Raw genomic sequence first — 19,626 nt, forward strand, 5'->3', positions numbered from 1 at the left:
GTCTTATAAACCTTTGCTCGGAGTATGTGCAATACCCTTTTGTGCTTTAGTGGGATTAGGTTACAACCAAAGTGGCTTTGACAATATTTGTAAACAGGACTTTGCTAAGAAGTGGCACTAACTTTGATGTACTTGAAAGTATACAGCAGGCTAGTGGTGTTATCATTTCTCCCAGCAATAACATGATGATAGTTTCATTTTATAGAATTTTTCTAATAATAGTCAGTACTGCTATATAAAAGAGCATATTTAGAATCTTATTATTTGTGATTAGAAATTTTTGTATTTGAATATAAAAGACATCACCACACTCCTAAAATTTACATTCTACACAGGTGTTTAATCTGACTACAATTTATGAACCAATGAAAAAGATAACCATTCTTACATCTTAACAACAAAAAATTTAAGAACTCCAGGTTTTGGAATGGTACACCAAGAGACACTGGTCCATTTCACTTGTAATAGTAAGAAACTGGAAACAACTTTATCGTCCAACAACAGGGAATTGGTTTTAAAAAATCATGGAACCATAATTTAATCCAAAAAACAGAATTGTGAGCAACCATTAAAAATACATTGTGAATGTATTTAATGACATGAAAAGATCTAGTTGTGTGTTCATTGTCTGTTATCCCAATGTCTTCCCAGAGAAACTCAATAGTATTCTCTCTTCAAATCTATTGCGTCTTCATCCATCCTCACTCAGCCTAACCTTGCTTCCTAGTTCATTGAGAAAACTCAGTCAAGCAGAAGAGACTTCTGCTCTTTACCACCACAGCCTATACCCACAGCCAGCACCTCAGTCAAATATGCTCCTCCGTTTCAGTGGCTGGAACCATCTCCATAAAGACCAACCCCTTCACTTATACACTACATTCTGTCCCTGGGCGCCATCCATGAGAGAGTTGCACATCATTATAACGACACAAGGGGACGCTTTAAACGAGGTATCTTGTAAACCACTTCAAATCAAGTCTTGATAGTCTTCAACAGACACAGACACAACACTCTTCATCCACACAAAGCTACAGAAGAAAAGAGAAAACAAAATCACATCAGCTGATAAAAGTGACTCACTTAGCCACCCACCCTCAGCTGCCTCCCTCCAAAAACACAGGCACAGAAGAAAACTGACACTAAAATCCAAACTGAATTAAATATAAATATCCCTGTTTAGGTATGTGAAAAAACAATTTCTGAATTGAAATTCAAAAACTAAGAACAAAACTGAACAAAAAAATGGAAGTAACGAAACAAGAGTTGACTGACCTCAGAAATGACAGAAGAAAAAGAAATCATATCAAAAATAAAGACTATATTGTAATATATACCAGATTTGAAGGGAAACTTAATAAGGGTTAGTGGACAAAAATGGCAAAGGAAAATGAAAATGAGATGAAGAAAGAAAAACCATCCTAGAGAGGGCAAACACATAAATGTAGCCTAATATACACAGTAACTATAATACAAAATGAGAAGAAGCTAAAGCAAACATTCATCACTTCAATAAATGTGAATGGATTAATTCAGTTATCAAAAGAAGAAAAGGATTTTTGGTTTGGCTCACAGAGCAAAACCCAACTATAGGCTCCATTCAAGAAACAAACCTAAAACTGACTCAGAAAAGCTAAAAATAAAATGATAGGCAAATAAACATTAAAAGCAAATACAAACAAATATCTGGCTGCAACATAGAATCCGAAACCACATCAAGGAACTTTCTGTACTGTTACATTAAAACTGATTAATCTCTATTGTAGGTTGGATAGATATTGTCCCATGCATAACTTTGTAATATAAGGCTGTGGTTATTTGAAAAGCATTATCTAATTTATGCAGATCTTTCAAATGCTTCATTATAAAGTATTTAAAAAATCACATTCTTTACTATCACCACCCAATCACACCAAAAAGCCATTAAGTAGAGGAAAGCTTTCAAGCTCAGAGGCAGATCAAATGTTTTAAAATTGTCACTTTTGCTAAAAAGCCAGAATTTTATCACCTATAACATATACTTTCAGTTGTTTTCCTTAAAGTGCCAGGATCACTCCATTCAAAACTACCTGCAAAACACCCAAATTTGAAAAAACCAGTTTGCCCCTAAGTTATTCATTCAAGTAAAAGCATATTCATGATAAAATGCAGCTAATTCAGCTTGCAACTGGAGAAGCACAGGTGCTTTTTCCTTGAGGACACCCCTCAGTATGTACAAATACTATTATGAATCTTCCCATTTTGCTGTATATAATATTGCAAAGACATCTACTCAAGAATTGAGATTTAATAACATTAATAATTTTTACTGCTTCACCAAGGACATCCTTAAATGAAATGACACCAGATGCAAATCTTTTCAGAGAGGAGTTCTACTCAACTTTTAGAAACTAAACTGTCCCCTTGAAACACAAAACTCTTCTAGTGGAAATGCTTCCACCATTTCCCCATTAAGTATGGTGCTGACTTTCTTATTAAGGTATAATATTTTATCATAGTAAGAAAACACCCATTGAATGATCTTCTATGTAGAAAATGTAATGATTACAGAATAAAAAAAAATTGTTAGAACTAATAAATGAATTCAGCAAAATAGTAGGATACAAAGTTAACACCCAAAAATCAGTTGCATTTTTATTTACTAATAATAAACAATCTGAAAGGGAAATTAAAAAAACAATTCCATTTACTACACCTCAAAAAGAATAAAATTCTTAGGAATTAACCAAGAAGGTGAAAGATTTATACAATGGAAGCTACAGAACACTGCTGAAAGAAATTAAAGACATAAATAAATGGAAAGACATCATGAACTGTTCATGAACTGAAGACTAAATACTGTTGTCGGTACTACGCAAAGTAATGAACGGTGCTGCTTCAATGCTGCTTCAATGCAATCCCTATCAAAATCACAATGACAGTTTTTGCAGAATAGAAAAATCAATCCTAAAATCTGTATGGACTCTCAAGGGGCCCCAAACAGAAAACTTTCTAGAAATAGAAGGTTGATGAGTGGGACTGGGTAGTGACTGTAAATGGGTAAAAGGGACCTTTTTGGGGCTGTCAAAAACAGTCTAAAATTGGATTTGGTGATGTTACGTAACTTTGTAAATTTGCCAAAAATATCGAATTGTACACTTAAGTGATATATATAAATCATACCTCAATAAAGCCATTAAAAAAAAAAACTGTAACAAAGTAAAAGGGTCCAAAATAGCCAAGGTGCTCCTAAAGAACAACATCAGAAAAATTACCGAACTACATCAAAATCCAATAAAGCTCCAGGAATTAAGGCAGTGGAGTACTAGAGAAAAAGACAAATGGAGCCGACCAGAGATCCCAGAAATAGACCTCCGTTTGAAGGAAACTTGACATACACCAGAGAGGACGTTAGAAATCACTGGGGAAAGGGCAGTCTTTTTAGCTGAATGGCGCTGGGAGACTGATCATCTGTAAAACGGGGGAAAAACGAAATAAAATCAGGTCCCCACTGCATACTGTTTAAAACAAAAATTTTCCAAAGGATTAAAATATAAACATAAAAAGCCAAACACCAAAACCTAAAAGAAATGAAAAGTACTTCAGAGCTTCATGATAGGGAAGGATTTCTTAAATAAGACACAAAACACAAAACCTACCATAAAGAAAAAGTTTACCAAAGTAATTCCGCTCATTGAAACACCTTTAAAACAGTGAAAAGACAGCCCACAAAATGGGAGAAGACCTGCCACCCATTATCTCACAATTACATCAGGAGTATATAAAATCAAGTTATAAAGGACAAGCAGCCCAACAGAAACACAGGTGAAAGACATTTAAGGGATTTCACCAAAGATGAAGCTCAGAAGCTAGTAAACCTAAGGAAAGATGCAGAACTTTATGAAAATAAAGTGATGGAGCACCATTTTTATACCCACTAAATTGGTAAAAGATAATTTAAGTCTTGACGATACAAAGCATCGGTGAGTGTGGAGCGACAGAAATTCTTTTACACAGCTGGCAGGAGTAAAAACTGTTTTAACTACTTTAGAAAAGACTAGTATTATCTTAAGGTTTAAGATGATGTAATAATTCTACTCCTTGGTATATACTCAGGACAACTCACGCACATTTACATCAGGAGATATGTAACACGGTTATTTATAACAATAGTTAAGCTTAAAAAACTGAAAATAACCTCGATGTCCATCAATACAGAATAAATAAACTGGAACAGTCACAGAATCAATGCTCTATAACAGTAAAAATGAACGACAACTGCATGTGTCTACACGAATGAATATCAGAAGCGTCACGTTGAGTGGAAACAGCAAGTCACCAATAAATACAGAATATGATGCTGTTTAAGTCATATCCAAACACAAACAAAATAAATACAGTATTTAGTGAATCATATACATTTGGTAAATCTACAAAGAAACTGAACAGGAGAATAAAAACACAGACAGTGACAAATCCAGGGAGGGAAGCAGGTCCAGGGAGATCCATGTATGTATCTATTTGTATGTATCAAATAATTTATAATTTTTTTAGTGGGGTAGGAGAGAGAAAAGACTTCTTTTTGAGAAAAATGTAAAAAGGCCTATGTTCCCCTGACAATTTCTGGAGACATTTCAGAGGAGGATTGAAAAAAAAAAAAATCAAGCACTAAATTCTAATTTTACCTTTTTTCTGTATTTTACTTTCATGAAGATTTCTTTTCAGGATCCAAAACCTAATATGGGGGGGGGGAAATCACACAATCATTCTTATGCATCAATGTCTAATTCAGGAACACCATCGTATTCTTGTAATTATCTAAAGATTCCAAATAATATTCATCTTAGCATCTACCCAATAATATTACCATAAGGGGAACTGGAAAATGACTTTTACATATACCATTTTTTCCATATATATTTCATACTAACAAACTTCCAAATATTTGGTATAATTTCTAATTCCAGGGTAACCATTCATATTTCACAACCTAAAAATATCCAGAAATAAGCACCTTTGACTTTGTAATATTTGCATATGCTCAAGGGAACTTCGGCCACACAATGGAATGGTATGGTTTTAAAAGAATTTTTTATTTTCACTTTTATTTCAATTCAACTTTGAAGAGACTAGCTCCAACTAACATATGAGAAATGAAAGAATATAAATAACTATTATTTTTTAATTATCTTTCTTACAGCCTGAAAGAATATTTGAAAAAAACTGAAATAACTAACTACTGAAGTATGCTTTGATGGAACTCTAAAATATTTATCAACCAATGATCCTTAACTTTTCTCCTAAGAGTGTAACCAGTATACTGTGTCTCCTATTTGTTGTGTTTGCCTTTGGTTAACTTAGCTATTAAGGTTGCTAACTACACTGAAGATTTTAAGAACATTTCAATTTACACCAGCAATAAGTATGAACTTTCCTTTCCTACAAGGAAGTATATACAAATGAATAATAATTTTCTAAACTGAAGTAAATCCTTATATTATCTGTCCTAATATATAGCAAATGCTAATATAGGAGGCATTCTCCTTAAGGAACAGTATCTTTTCAAATTCTCACGCTTAGTTCAAACATATTCTTTTAAAAAAGAAAACAAAAATTAAAATCGTACTCACTTTAGCCAATAGTTCCTGTGTTTCGGCAGTCAGTGGAGCGTGTGAAAACTTGCAATATTCTCCCTGGTAACATTTTGCTCCTGTGTGGTAAAACTTGCAAGGATATTCATGTAACCCAAACGTTAAGGAAGAGAACAATTTTACTCCAACTAAAATAATTTGTTATTAATTTAATGACTTTATTTTCCCCACATAAAGTTCTTTTCTACTAGTAGAAACGTTAAATTCTCTATTTAAAATATGAGACAATAAACTATTAATTGGGTTACAAGAAAATCTAATTTTGGGATGATTCTATAAATCAAGTTTATTGGCTGTCATAGGACATTTTTCCCCCTTCATATCCATTCTTAAAATAAACTACAGGTATGTTTCACTAATACAAGAGAGGGATGTCTATTTTAAATACTGTGAGAAATAGGATTATTTTTAAAGCATTCTTTTCGGGTGAGGGAATTAGAGTCAATGACAATGATATGTCTTACAAATCTGGATCCTTCACATATTAGGCTTCTTTAAAACAGGATCAATTTATATAATTTCAATACTGTTTTCTAGGGAAAGTTTCTCAAGTTAGCATTTGAGATTGCTTGTATTGAATGCCTGAAAGAAAACAACTTTTGTGGTGATCAAAGGTGCAATTACCTAAAACCTTTATGTTCCATGTTTTTTTTTACAACACGTCTGGGCCATTTGCACTGAAGGGTTAGGGTTATTCTTCAAATTAAGAGATAGCTGAGGGGAGGGTACAGCTCAAGTGGTAGACCACATGCTTAGCATACACAAGGTCCTGGGTTCAATGCCCAGTACCTCCTACAAAATTAAAGAAACCTAATTATTTCCCCAACCAAAAAAAATTTTTAAATAAAATAATTAAAAAAAAAAATAAGGGACAATTAAACTCTGTACAATACAGAATATACAGAAAACAAAAACTATGCAATTCCTGTCTCTTTTTAGCAAGCAGATTATATAAATATAGTCAATTAGTGACTGTCACAGCAGAAATTCTGAGAGTTTTTCTGGGATTTGAATAGGTCTTGTGAACCTGTTAAACCACCCAGGTTGAGCGGATCCTCATTTGAGAGAAGATCTAAAAACTCCCTCTTTCTTGGAGGAAAAAAAAAAAAATCCATGTACAATTTAATCACTTTGATACTGAGTTGAGCTTGGATAACGTAATTTCGCCATAGCTAAAACACTGGTTTTATTCAAAATTTTACATATTTAAAATGTTCATGTAAATATTAACAGAAAGTAAAGCTACTACATCTCGTGATAAAGGATATTATGCAAATACAGACAGTTTTCGCCTCTGGTACAATATCCTTGCACATAAAACTTACACATTTCCTTTTTCTTCTCTATCTCTGCATCATGGTCAAATTTACACTGGTCTCCCTGGGCCAAAAGAAGAGCAAGGAAAAGTCATTATTTCTCACAGTTACAATTCTTAATTAACTTTAGATAAGCAACAGATTCCAGAAAAAACACAGTCAAAAGCAGTACAGTCTAATTCTTAATGAACTATCTTACAGTAACATCACATGTATCTGCTTAAAATTTGTGAAGTCATTAACATTTTTAACACAAAGCATTTTTTTAAATTATCTACTTTCTTAAACATGAAAGGATATTTCAGTAAAATTTTCTAATTGAATCTTTTCTAAAAGGGAATAGTTCTAAAATTGTACTGGTATGCTTTTGGAGTGTCTAATGGAAACAGGAGTTGGCTTTAGTACATTTTTGCTATACCTTACATTTTAGTGCATTTGTGCTTATACATTTTTTTATACCTTAATACATTTCCTTTCAAGAAAATATTTACAAATCTGCTTTCCGTGGCGTTGTACTGTGTGCTGGTTGATGAATCCCTGGCTCATTATCACAGGCTGCTGCTTCTCTTTAGGTTTACCATCCTTTGAAGACAAAAACAAAAAACTAAATGTGAGAAACAGAAAATTAAATATTTTACTCCATTGTACAAAATTATTTTAAATCACCTTTAAAACATTAAAAAGTAACTCTTCTAAATTGGCCTTCATGTAGGATTTGGACTTTTTGTACATCCGTTGGGGAAAAAAAAAATGAATGTTTTCTCAGTTTCAACAGCTTTCCATCATTGAACATTAGTGTTTGTGCAATCTGAGTATTTTATTGTACCTCACCCTTATTTAAAAAAATTAACTGAAACATTTAAAAAGAAAAGTAGCACTATTTGTGATAAAAAGTAAAGTCTAAGAACAAGGCTCTTTAGAACAACGAGGGCAAAACTGGAAATCATAAGCTAAACCAAAAAAAAAAAGCTAAACCAAAGTAGCGCAGTCCTGAATTTCAATGAGATGCTCGCTAGGTTTGAGCTGAGTTTACTGATGAGCTCAAATTAACAAACATAATTAGAAATAGACCCTCTAAGATAGTGATAAAGGTATAAAAACAAAAGGGGACTTTATATAAAAACAAAAGGGGAATTTCATTTTGGCTGTTTAGAAACACAGATCACCTTTCGTGTGTGGTACCACTTACAGCTTCCATGTGTCATATTCCTCCTGGTTTGTGCAAAGAAGGGAGCTGACTGTACATTTATGTCACCTACTTCACAATAAAGTCAAACTTCCACTTAGGACCACAAAAATTATGTGTCTAATAAATGTGTCAGTTTTAACTTTGGGTTTTATTAGATTCTGTTATTAAATTCCAACATATACATTTATAATTTGTTTCTCATGTAGAAGGGCTGTCGGCTTTGGCTGAATAACCCTCTGAGTCAATGGAAAACAAATGAAAGGGAAGACTGCCCGGGTCTAGTCCTGGCCTGGCCCTGTGTGACTCTGGGCAGTTACCTGAGCTCTAGGGCTTCAGATCCCTCCTTTGTAAAGCAGATTTTGAGAGTTTATTAAAAAAATTTTTCTAATTGGGGTACTGGAGATCCAACCTAGGACCTCCCGGGGGCTAGGCGTGCACCCTACCACTGAGCTGTACATGCCCCACAGATTTTACATAAATATGTTTCAATCTATAATATTTGGCATTTCTAGTATTTTACCACCCCTAACTCTTGTCATCTGGACCAAGCCTCACAAAAAAGATTGCCATCCAGTTTAGAAGTCCTCAGAAAAGCAGAGTCCAGAGGAGTCGCTGATTCTATCCTGATTACATCCGCAGACCAAGGAAGAGGAACCTCTACAATGCAAAATCAAAAGACCAAGAGGGCAGGGAGTGTTTGGTAAGGCCAAAGTTCAAAAATATTCACTTTTTAATTTCCAGAGGGAGGAGTCAAGAACCAACAGACCAGGGGCTGCAATAGCAGAAACTCTGTAAGACTGTGGCCTTTGGAATGGCCTCATGGCTATCTTATCTTCTCCCTGCTTCCCCCACCTGTTTTTCCAGAGGCAATGAAGGGGGCTTGTGTGCGTGTATTCAGGGGCAAAAGGAGTGACACTAAGGCTTAAAGTGGGTACTGGCAGGTGATGAGTGTGGGGGAAGGTAGTGCAACAGTGAGAAGGAAGCGCATGGAGCCCACCGGTGGGAAGAGATTTCCACTGAGGCAGAAGATAAAAACCCAAGAGCAGGCAGTGTCCTCTGGTGTGCATATACACTCCTGTACCTGTTCCTGTGAGCCACGGTTCCTCAGGGAAGCATTTGGTCCCTTGTCTCCAGCACCAGGCCATTTTCGTTTCATTTTCTTCTGTTTACCATTCTTTTTAAGGTTTTTATTTTTATTTTTCTGTTTAACAGCTAAAAATAATAAAGTTAATTTTAAAGATGATATAAAAGGACAACAGCAGTTCACTCTTAGGAAGTATATTCCATGATAACCCAGGAGAAGCTCTCCACTGCTCAACGAGTTGACCTATCTTTCTAGAAGCTCTGGGATTAAGACAGTAAAAAGAGAATCAATATATTCTAGATCCCTAATTCATTCTTTGTGACAATATATAAGGTATTGCCAGGGGAAAAAATAAAGCAAGATAATTAATGAAATCAGTCTTGCCAGCCGTCAGCCACATCCTTTCGAAGTGTCGAAAGTACGATGGATCTAATTAGGAATTGCTTTAAAATGATCTCATATATGACTGTCAGACTATTCACTGAAAACATTTTATATAGACTAAGCTTACCTATACATCCGTTTTAATCAGAAATACATTTTAAGAGGGGAAAAAAGGTGATAAAATGAGAGGATTAAAAAATCTCATTTACAACTGGCATTTGTCCTCATATCTACGGCTAAATTTCATTTAGCAATCTAAAAGAATATGTTTCTGAGTTTAGTCTGACACACCACCATCCTTGACATTAATTATGCCCATTCTCCTTTAGAGTCGGCGACACAAACAGAAATGTCCTGTCCTTCATACACACTCAGGCCAAGGATTCAGCATCCTCCCTTTCAAAGTAGTCAAGTCAGGTCCTTTGAAAACCCTCCTGTTCGCTCTGCTCCTCCTGCAAACTGAGCCTCTGTACACCGAGTGGCCAGCTCACATCTGGCATAAAGATCCACGGAAAGCTAATGTTATCGTGGGACACAGTGCAGGAGAGCCACTCCACCCCTCCCCCATCACTTTAAATTTATCACCTTACATGATTAAACAGTTTGATTCTCACCTTTACCTTTCTGAGTATTCTTTGCTCCCTCTTTCTTCACAGATTCTTCAGGAAGTGATAAGGACTGAGCGACATTTGCCATCTCTTTAGCTTGTATGTACTGCTGAAGCTCTTTAGCGAAACTGTCTTCTGATTCCTGACTGCAGATATCATCATCACTGTACACGTCATAGTCCTTGCTTCTTGATTTTCTATGCTGCAGATTCTTTGGTGAGGTGGAGTTTCCGAAGTGCCTAAACTAAGTGAAAATTAAATTTTCAACTTTAAAAACCTAGCATGATTCAAAACAATCTGGTTATAAAGAGGAAACAAAGACTGGCCATGAACTGATCGTTGTTGAGTTTGAGTGATGGGTACACGGCACTAGGGGCTTCACGTGCTACTCTTTCCACTCTTACATATGTGAACTTTTCCAGAATTAAAACACACACACACACACAGTACATCCATCCTTAAATATAATTTGAAGGAAGATTCTGAATCTGCAGTACACTGTGTGTACTTTACTGGATTGAAAGACTAAAGCCCCATATCTTAATTATTTGCTGTAAAGGGACTACCATATTACATTTCACATTTGACGCCTCCCTTCGTATTGACTATACTTTTAAATAGTTTAATACAATAGTTCATCATTTCATAAAAGAGCAAGTGAACTGTGATGGCCCAGGTGAAAATCCACCACACTGAGCTACATCACAGCTCCCAAGGCCGATTTCTGTCTATAACTCACAGTATTGGTGGGAGAGGCAGTGGCAGCAGCCATGACAAGTGGGAAGGAATTGCCCCGGTCTCTGTAATCAAGTTAATTTTACTTTCAGAAATCATTTTCTACCTCTGCTGTTGGAGCTGCCCCACGGTGACAGCTACAAACACAGGCATCCCTGGGAACAGGTACCCAGGTGAGGCTGCTGACCCGGAAGCAGCCTGACGTCATCACAGCAGACAACCTAAAGCACTTTGTGTACAAAATTTCCCAGTATTGGGTACACAGGTGTCTATGCTTGGTGACACAGATGTATCAACTGATTACAACTAATACATATGATACATTTCAATTTAAAAAGGTTTATTTTAAAAAGTCCAATTGTCAAAGGGCTCAGAGGACATGTCTATCACTAAACTGGCCAATTATCCTGCTCCAGAGCTTTTGGACCTGGTCTTATCCACCTTCACGTAACTGATGAAGGCTGCAAACTCAAAACAAACAAAAAACAAAACAAGAGAATCACAAAATACAGTAGGGGGTCCAATTTAATACTTTACCCTGGATGCTGAACTTCTAAGCTGAGAGTCGTATCATCAGAGGACTGACTGTAGACCTAGAAAAGGATGTGCTCCCTGCTTGAAGAATCAAACGAGCTAAGAAAGTTTCTTAACCCGACAAGGGCTTCACCGCACATCTCATCTTCACTACACCAGACAAGACTATCAATTCATCCACAATCTACCGGTCTCTGAGTTTCTGATCACCAAGTCCTCAAGAAAGAGCACCCTTTTCCAACTTAGGAGTTCTTTTTTGAACTCTAGTGAAAGCAAATTATTATCCCCAAAAGAAGAATTCCCTTCTCATTAGTAAACCTGTATAACAAATACTTCATTATTATTATTATGTGTTAAATTATGTCAATAAGGAAGTTGTGGGAATTTGTTTCCTCTCTTGTTATACCAGTATCTACAGTCTATCCTCGGTTTTGCTCCTTGGCTTACAAAGCCTAACATATTTGCTGTTTTGTCCTTTACAGAAAATATTTACTGACTCCTGATCAGGAGAATGAAACAAAAAAGCAGGAAAAAGAGAAAAACTGATCCAGACGAAGCAAATATGATTCAAGGCAAAGAAAAGAACACAGAAATTTTTAAATAAATTCTCAAAGATATTAAGATAATGTTTTTTTTTTAAATGCTAGAAAGCTATAACGAAACAGGACAAGAAAGAACTCCTGAATAGTTAAATTGTGATTTGTGAAATAAAGATGGGGAAATTTCTTAGAATGTAAAGAAAAAAGACAAAGAGTAATATGACTTGTGTATGAAGGGTATTGAGTGAATAGTCTCACCAAATACTTCAGCACAGTGAATAAAGAAAGATTCACAATCTCCAACAACAGCAACAATAAAAAGAGAAGAAGCAAAAAGCTTCCTGGGAGAACAGGATACTTACAAAGTAACAAGAATCAGATTGGTAAGACTTCACATTAGCAACACTGGATAGCAGGAGGCAACAGTAATAACCTCAAGCCTAATTCTATTTCAACCAAATCATCTCTCAACTATGACGATAAAGTCAAGATACTTTCAGAAACGTATATAAGAACTCAAAAGGTTAATCCCATGCATTCCTATAGAACAGTATGTGCTAGCAAAATGAGAAACCAAGTTAGACAATAGTGCTTAACAGGGAACTATATTCAATATCTTGCAGTAACCTATAAAGGAAAAGAATATGAAAATGAATATATGTATGTTTATGTCTGACTGAAACATTATGCTGTACACCAGAAACTGACACATTGTAAACTGACTATACTTCAAATTTTTAAAAATGGTGCTTAAAAAAACATGCAATTTACAATAGCCTCATCAAACACCTAGCAATAAATCTAAGATTCAAGATACCTACAAAGAAAATTAGAAAACATTGATGAGGAAAATTAAAGAAGAACTAAAGACTGGACAATTCAATATTCTGAAGACGTCAGTTCTCCCCGAAATGATCCATAGATGCAATGCTTCCCAAATGGAAAATCCCACCAGGGTTTTCTGTGTAACTTGACAAACTGTTTCTAAAATTTATATGGAAATGCAAAGGGCTAAGAATTTTAAAGCCTAGACATTTAAAGAAGAAAAACAAAGTGAGAGGACTTGCTTACCTGATATCCAAACTCATCATAATAAAGCCGTAATAATTAATACAGTGAAGTCTTGGGGGAAGGGACCCATCAGAATACAAGTACTTGGTTTTTGACAATGGTGACACTGCAGATCCATGGGGAAAAAGACAGTTCTTTTCCCCAGTGAATGTGCCAGAACAATTGAGTATGATAATTTTTTTAAAAAGTAAAACAAACTTTGTCCCCTCTACCCCATAATATATTCCCAAATCAATTCTAAGTGATTATAAACTTAAATGGGAAAGGCAAAACAGTAAAACTTTTAGAAGACACTGTAGGGAAATATTCTTAATTATCTCAAGATATTTAAATAAAACAAAGCATAAATATATAAAGGGACAGACTGAAAAATTTGAATACATTATAAATTATAAACTTTTTATCAAAAAATGCTATTGAGTAGAAAGAAAGCCACTTGGCAACACATAATCCACAACGAAGGGGGGAAAACCCAATATCCAGGATAAAGGGGAAAAAAGGCTTAAAATGGCACACAAAAAATGGAAATCTAAATGGACAAACATGAAAAGATGCTCCATCTCAGTAGTAATCAAGAAAATGCAAACTAAATTTCAATGAGATACCTCACCATATGGCAAAAAATAAAAAGGGTAACAAATATCAAGTGTGGAGCAGTGAAAATACAGTCTCTCATGCATCGCCTGTGGGATTAAAAATCGGTAGAACCACTTTGGAATATAGTTTGGCATCATGGTAAAGGGAAAGCTGCTTATACTCTTAAGTCCCAGCAGCTCCTCTCCTAGGTAAATGCGGAGCACATGTGCAGCAGGATACGAATTAGAGAAGGTAGCAGCATCGCCCATAACCTCCAAAAATGGACATCGGACCAAATGTCCACCAACACTAGACTCTAGCACATTCAAATAACGGAATGCTATGCAGCAAAGAAAATGAACCAATCAGTGTACACCACAAAGTCTATGAATCTTATAAACGTGACACTGAGAAAAAGAAGACAGAAAAGAATACATACAACACTATTCTATTTCTGTAATGTGCAAAAAACAGGCAAGGAAAAAAGCTACATTCTAAGGATGACAGCATTAGTAGTAAAACAGTGAAGAACACGGGGGTGACAGTATTCAAGCTTGGACTGCAGTCATCTCCAGGAGGAAAGAAGGGAACATGACTGAGAAAGGAGGCATCAGAGGCACAGTAGGTAAAGCTCTTTCTTGACTTGTAAAGTGTCTACCTGGGTGTTCTCTTTTTAATTAGCTATGATATTATACAGTTATGTTTTCTGCACTTGTAAGTAAAGAGCCTGGCCTGAAGGAAGCCTACTTAGGAACAATCTAGGTGTCCATCTTTTCACAGTATTGTTTCTGGGAAACTCCTTAAGATAATTGTGCAAATCTGTATCTGCCTATCTCTTGTATGGGGCTACACATAGATGGGGGAACTTTAAGAGGGTATGACCAGGGCCTCCGTGACTAAAACAGTATTAAAAACGTGTGGGAAATCCAAGTTGTAGTTTCCTGGTGCCCACCATGGCTTTCGTCCACAGCAGCCATATATGCCCCAAAGGGCAAAAGAAGTACCTTAGAATGTAACCTCATTTGGAAACAGGGCCACTACATGTATAATTAGTTAAGATGAGGTCGTTACGGTGGGCTTTAATCCAATATGACTGATGTCCTAATAAAAAGGGGAAATTTAGACACAGACATATTCACACAGGAATATCCTTCAAACATGAAGGTAAAGATAAGATGATGCTTCTGGAAGCCAAGCCAAGGAAGACCAGACTGCCAGCAAACCAATCAGAAGCTAGGGGAGAATATGGAACAGATTCTTCCTCACAGCCTTCAGAAGGAACCAGCCCTCCCACCACCTTGCTCTTGGACATCTAGTCTTAAGAACCACAAGGCAATGAATTTCTGTTAAGTCACCCAGGATGCAGTAATTTGTCATGGCGTCCTAGCAAACTAATACAAGCTTCAAGCTACAAATCACTAAGGTTAGTCAAGTTAGCAAATCAAAATTTTTCAATCTAATTTGAAAAGAAAGAAGTTTTTGAAACACTTGACAACCCATTTCAGAAATAGGGAAAACTAAAAGCAATGCACTAAAAACAGTTCATGTTAAATGACAACAAAGTTCTTAAATGATACTTTTCTAAAAAGCATAACCATGTTTCCTTGATATAAGTAACTGTGTCTCAAATGCTGACTAAAAAGAGACAAACAGGTCCCTAGTCAATTTCTCACATCCATTCCTGTCTGTTTTTTCAATATGCCAACTTAATCTTACTTTTTTGGGAATTTGCTCACACTCCAGTTTTACTTTCCATTTTATTTTCTCTTCTTGCGTTTCTTCAACTTCTGTACCATCTATTTCACCATCGATTCTGTAGCAAAAATATCAAATAACACAAAAGGGTTTTTCAACCTGAAAAGGGTTCATACCATAGTATTAAAATTCACTGCTTTGGTTTACCTTCAAGTTGCCCTCAGACAAATTCCAAATTCAAATTCTACCCTAAATACTCCAGAGAAATAACGTACAAAATTATGATGAGTAGTAAGCCTCAATATATGTTTATGAATAAACTGCAAAGCTGAATTTTTAGATTACATAACTTTAATGTTCACCTACTAGCAGCTATCTAAATCATCCATCCATTCAACAAGTACTGAGTAGCCACCGTGTACCAAACCAGGCAGGCAGAGCCAACTTCCTATTCAAAATATCCACCTGGACATCTACTGGACAGTCTCATAGGTCTAAAACTCTTGATCAAATCCTCCTGCTATCTTAAATAGCAATTCCGTCCTTCTAATGATACAGACCAAAAACCTTGAAATCGACCTTAACTCCTCTCTCATATTCCCTGCCCAATCTGTGAGGAAATACAGTTTATCTTCAAAATATATCCGTATCTGACCACTTCTTGCTACTAATACTACGATCCAAGCTACTCTTGGCCCCTACATTCACCCTCAACACAGCCAGATGGCGCTGCTAATATGTCACTCTCTGCTGAAAACTCTCCAATACTCATCTCATAAAAGCCAAAGTCCTTATCATGGCACCTACAAGGTCCTACACAATCTGCCTCCCCTGCTTCCCCATCCCTATACTTCTCAAATTCTTCTTCTCTTCAAGTCTATTCTATACTGTTCTTACTCCACTCCAGTTGTCATTCTGGCCACTTCGCTCCTACCACCCAATCACAGCAAGCGCACTCCACCCAGGGCTCTTACATGGAATACTCTTTCCACTAGGTAATCAACCTCTCTCACCTCCTTCAGGTCCCTACTCAAATGTGAACTGATCAATGTTATTAGGGAGGCTTTCCTTAACTACCTTCTTTAAAATATCTACATCCTCTCTGCCATCCCAGCCTCCCTCATCCCCCTGCCCCGCTTTCATTTTCTCCATGGCATTTGCCATCACCTAAAATGCTACATATTTATGTATTGCCCCTGCCCCAAGAAATAAATCTCATGAGCATGGGGATTTTTATCTGTTTATTTATTGCTAGATCCTCAGGGCCTAGAATAATGTTTCCTACATAGCAAGTGCCCAATAAATGAGTAGTCCCATCAGAAAATTACTAGGAAAAATACCCAGAAACCATAAAAGATGGATTTATTTCACCGCATTTAAAACAAACAAAACATTTATGCACTGAAAATAATGCCATGGGCAATTCATAAGACAAATAAGAAACTGGGCATAAAATAGTTGCAGACTAGAGATCCTAAAATTTTAAAGAGAAAGACCAGCCAAGAGAAAAACAGGCAAAGAATGTTCACAGACACCATACTTCAATACCATTCTCCACCTAAAAGTGTCTTTTATGTAGTTCAGCAGTTTTTGTGAATGGAATCTTCTGTCCAGTGCATTTTCAAATTGATAGCTCCTATTGGTTTTTCCTATGTAGCTATTCTCTCCTGATGATTCACCTTGCTGAACTCTCATATATTTTAAGTTTATCAGTTCCTCTCATTTTTCTTTGTAGCTAATCATAATCATATCATCTGCAAGTAATTAATGTCTTTGTCTCTTTTCAGTATGTGTGTTATTTTAGTCATTCTTTCTTGGAAGCATGGTGGTGAAATCATACGTCTTGATGTAAGACTGTCTTGGTAACTCAATCCTACAACTGTACAAGTTTCTGTGATCTTGGCAAGTTATTTATTCTCTTTGTGCCTCAATTTTCTCATCCGCAAAACCGAGGATAATATCTTCTAAGGTTATTCTGAAGATTAAATGACGTATTTCAAATAAAGCCTGTAGTAAACCTCTTGATAGTGGCTTGAATTAAGGTAATAGTTTCAATTAAGGTATCTGAGACAGAAGTGAAGGGCTTTGAGTGATATGAAGAGGTAAAATCAACCAGAATAAGAGCCATATGGAGGATGAGAAAAAATAAAGGAATAAAGAATGTGTCACGGGTTCGGCTTAGGGCAATTTGGGGAAAACATGTAGGTTTAAAAGAAAAGATGGCTTTTTAGCACTTCAGACTCGCAGGCAAAAAACAGTGAATGAATACCTGGGTGTAAACAAACTCCACGAATGAGATAAAACATTGGCGCCATTTGGCCAGCAGTTTCAGTGCCTTCTTCAGCCTAACGGAAACGTATTCGAACGGTGTTTGCTGCTTTATTATGATCTTTAGGATCTTTCAATGTAAATCAAGGGGATAAATAAAGGCAGACTAGTCACTGCTTATCCTTAGGGTTTCGTCTTTTCTACCAAAAAGCGCCTTGCACGTGTAAGTGAAAAATGACAAACGACCTCCGTCCTCCAGGAGCTGAAGGTATTGATGTGCGAATGCTCTGGGAACGCAGGCGGGCTCCCAACCCGCCCAGAGGGGCCGGAGTGCAGAGAAAGGGAGCGTCCCGGACCCCCCTCGTCCCCACCCCGCCCGCCGCCGCCGCCGGGACCCTGCCGCCCTCCTGGCCCGGGCTCCCGGGGCCTCTGGCCGCGGCGGCCTACGGACCCAGCCCCACCTCCGGTTTCTAACCGCTGCCCCCGAGCGACCTCTCGACGCCCGGCCGTGGCACTAGCCCGCGAGAGGCCCCAGCGGCCTCCCGGTGGATGGAAGAGGCGGAACCGGCTGGCGCCCCTGCGTTCAAAGCAAGAAAAGACTGGGGGGGGGGGGGTCACCTTTCGTCAGAGTCCGTGATGGGTTTCTTGCCGAGAGCCGGGTTGGGGGGTTTGGAGAAAAGATTCTCAAAATCCATCATCCTCTCCAGAGACTGGCAGCCACAGAGTAACAAGCACGGCGTGAAGAGGTGGAACCTGGCTCAGCGCACGCCGAACCGCAGATCGCCCCGCGCATGCGCGGTTCCATCCTCTGCTCTGCGCACGCCCGGTGTCTCCCACCTCCCCGGCTGCTCTGCGCAGGCGCAGCCCTAATTATGCTCCTTTAGGCGTACTTTCCGGTACTTTATCTTAAGTATTTAGTAGAATTTTTAAACTTAGTCCTTGAGGCTCTCCTTTATTTCATTATGGTGAAAACTGTTTGATGGAAGTCACAATGTTTCAGGAATGGTAGCAATAGCTAACATTTATTTGAGCGTTCACTTTCTTTTTTAATTGAAGTGTAGTCAGTTATAATGTGTCAATTTCTCGTGTACAGCTTAATGTCCCAGTCAGGCATATATAGACATATGTTCCTTTTTATATTCTTTTTCATTAAAGGTTATTATAAGACATTGAATATAGTTCCCTGTGCTATACAGAAGAAATTTGTTTTTTATCTATTTTTATATATATTTAACGTTTGAGCATTCACTTCATACTAAACAGCAATGGTAAACAAACATGACAAATCCAAAGGTGAACTCTAAAAAAAAACTAACAAAATAGATAGTTCCCTGATGAGATTGATCAATACTACAATGAAAAGGGGGCATAACTATAAATTAATAAGGTTAAAATACTAATAGTAAAATACAACAGCTGTATTTGAAATCTTAAATGGCATGGGCAAATTCCTAGAAAATTTAGATAAAATCCACAGATAATGTATAGTCCCCAGGATTGACCCAATAAAAAGTAAAAAGCTCGAATTGTGCTATAACTAGTAAAAGAAATTGAAGCAGTGGTTTGAAAAATCTTTCCACAATGAAAATGCCATGTTGAAATAGTTTTATATGCAAATTCTTCTAAACTTTCCAGGACTAGAACATTCCAGCTTTACACAATCTTTCAGACAATTAAAACAAAGGACAGTAGAAATAGTCCCCAAATCATTCTGCAAAGTCAGCATAATCCTGATAATAAATCCAGGCAAAAAAACTAAAATAAAGGAAAATTACACACACACACACGTGTGTGTGTTATCACTGTTGAAGAAGGAAGTTACAGATTTGCAGAGGGAAGGCTAGAATGAACTCTGTGGTTCTCAGAATTCACAGTATCACTATGAACTCAAGATTTTTAATAAATAGGTAGGAGATACATATAGATATGTCCATACACACAAGGGTATATATACATATACACACATATATGTATATATATGCATACATAGAGAAGGAAAC

At 36.8% G+C, this 19,626-nt stretch overlaps 1 protein-coding gene across 4 annotated transcripts; it reads right to left on the minus strand.

Annotated features, from left to right (window-relative positions):
- Window positions 1-319: 319 nt before the first annotated feature.
- ZC3H8 (zinc finger CCCH-type containing 8) lies at window positions 320-18,429 on the minus strand. Of its 4 annotated transcripts, none has more exons than XM_064481920.1 (9): window positions 18,245-18,429; window positions 15,380-15,476; window positions 10,221-10,452; window positions 9,214-9,344; window positions 7,403-7,525; window positions 6,894-7,007; window positions 5,607-5,714; window positions 4,662-4,711; window positions 320-1,028 (listed from the first exon to the last, which is right to left on the minus strand). In XM_064481920.1, the coding sequence occupies exons 1-8, from the start codon at window positions 18,322-18,324 to the stop codon at window positions 4,682-4,684; spliced, it is 915 nt and encodes a 304-aa protein (XP_064337990.1). In that variant the 5' UTR covers window positions 18,325-18,429; the 3' UTR covers window positions 320-1,028; window positions 4,662-4,681. The 4 variants fall into 4 exon arrangements, with proteins under 4 accessions (XP_064337990.1, XP_064337989.1, XP_064337992.1 ...); XM_064481919.1 differs by having other exon boundaries at window positions 10,215-10,452; XM_064481922.1 differs by lacking the exon at window positions 15,380-15,476 and having other exon boundaries at window positions 10,221-10,447.
- Between the last annotated feature and the right edge of the window lie 1,197 nt (window positions 18,430-19,626).

The sequence above is a fragment of the Camelus dromedarius genome, chromosome 33 (assembly GCF_036321535.1).
Source record: "Camelus dromedarius isolate mCamDro1 chromosome 33, mCamDro1.pat, whole genome shotgun sequence".
Classification (NCBI taxonomy): Eukaryota; Metazoa; Chordata; class Mammalia; order Artiodactyla; family Camelidae; genus Camelus; species Camelus dromedarius.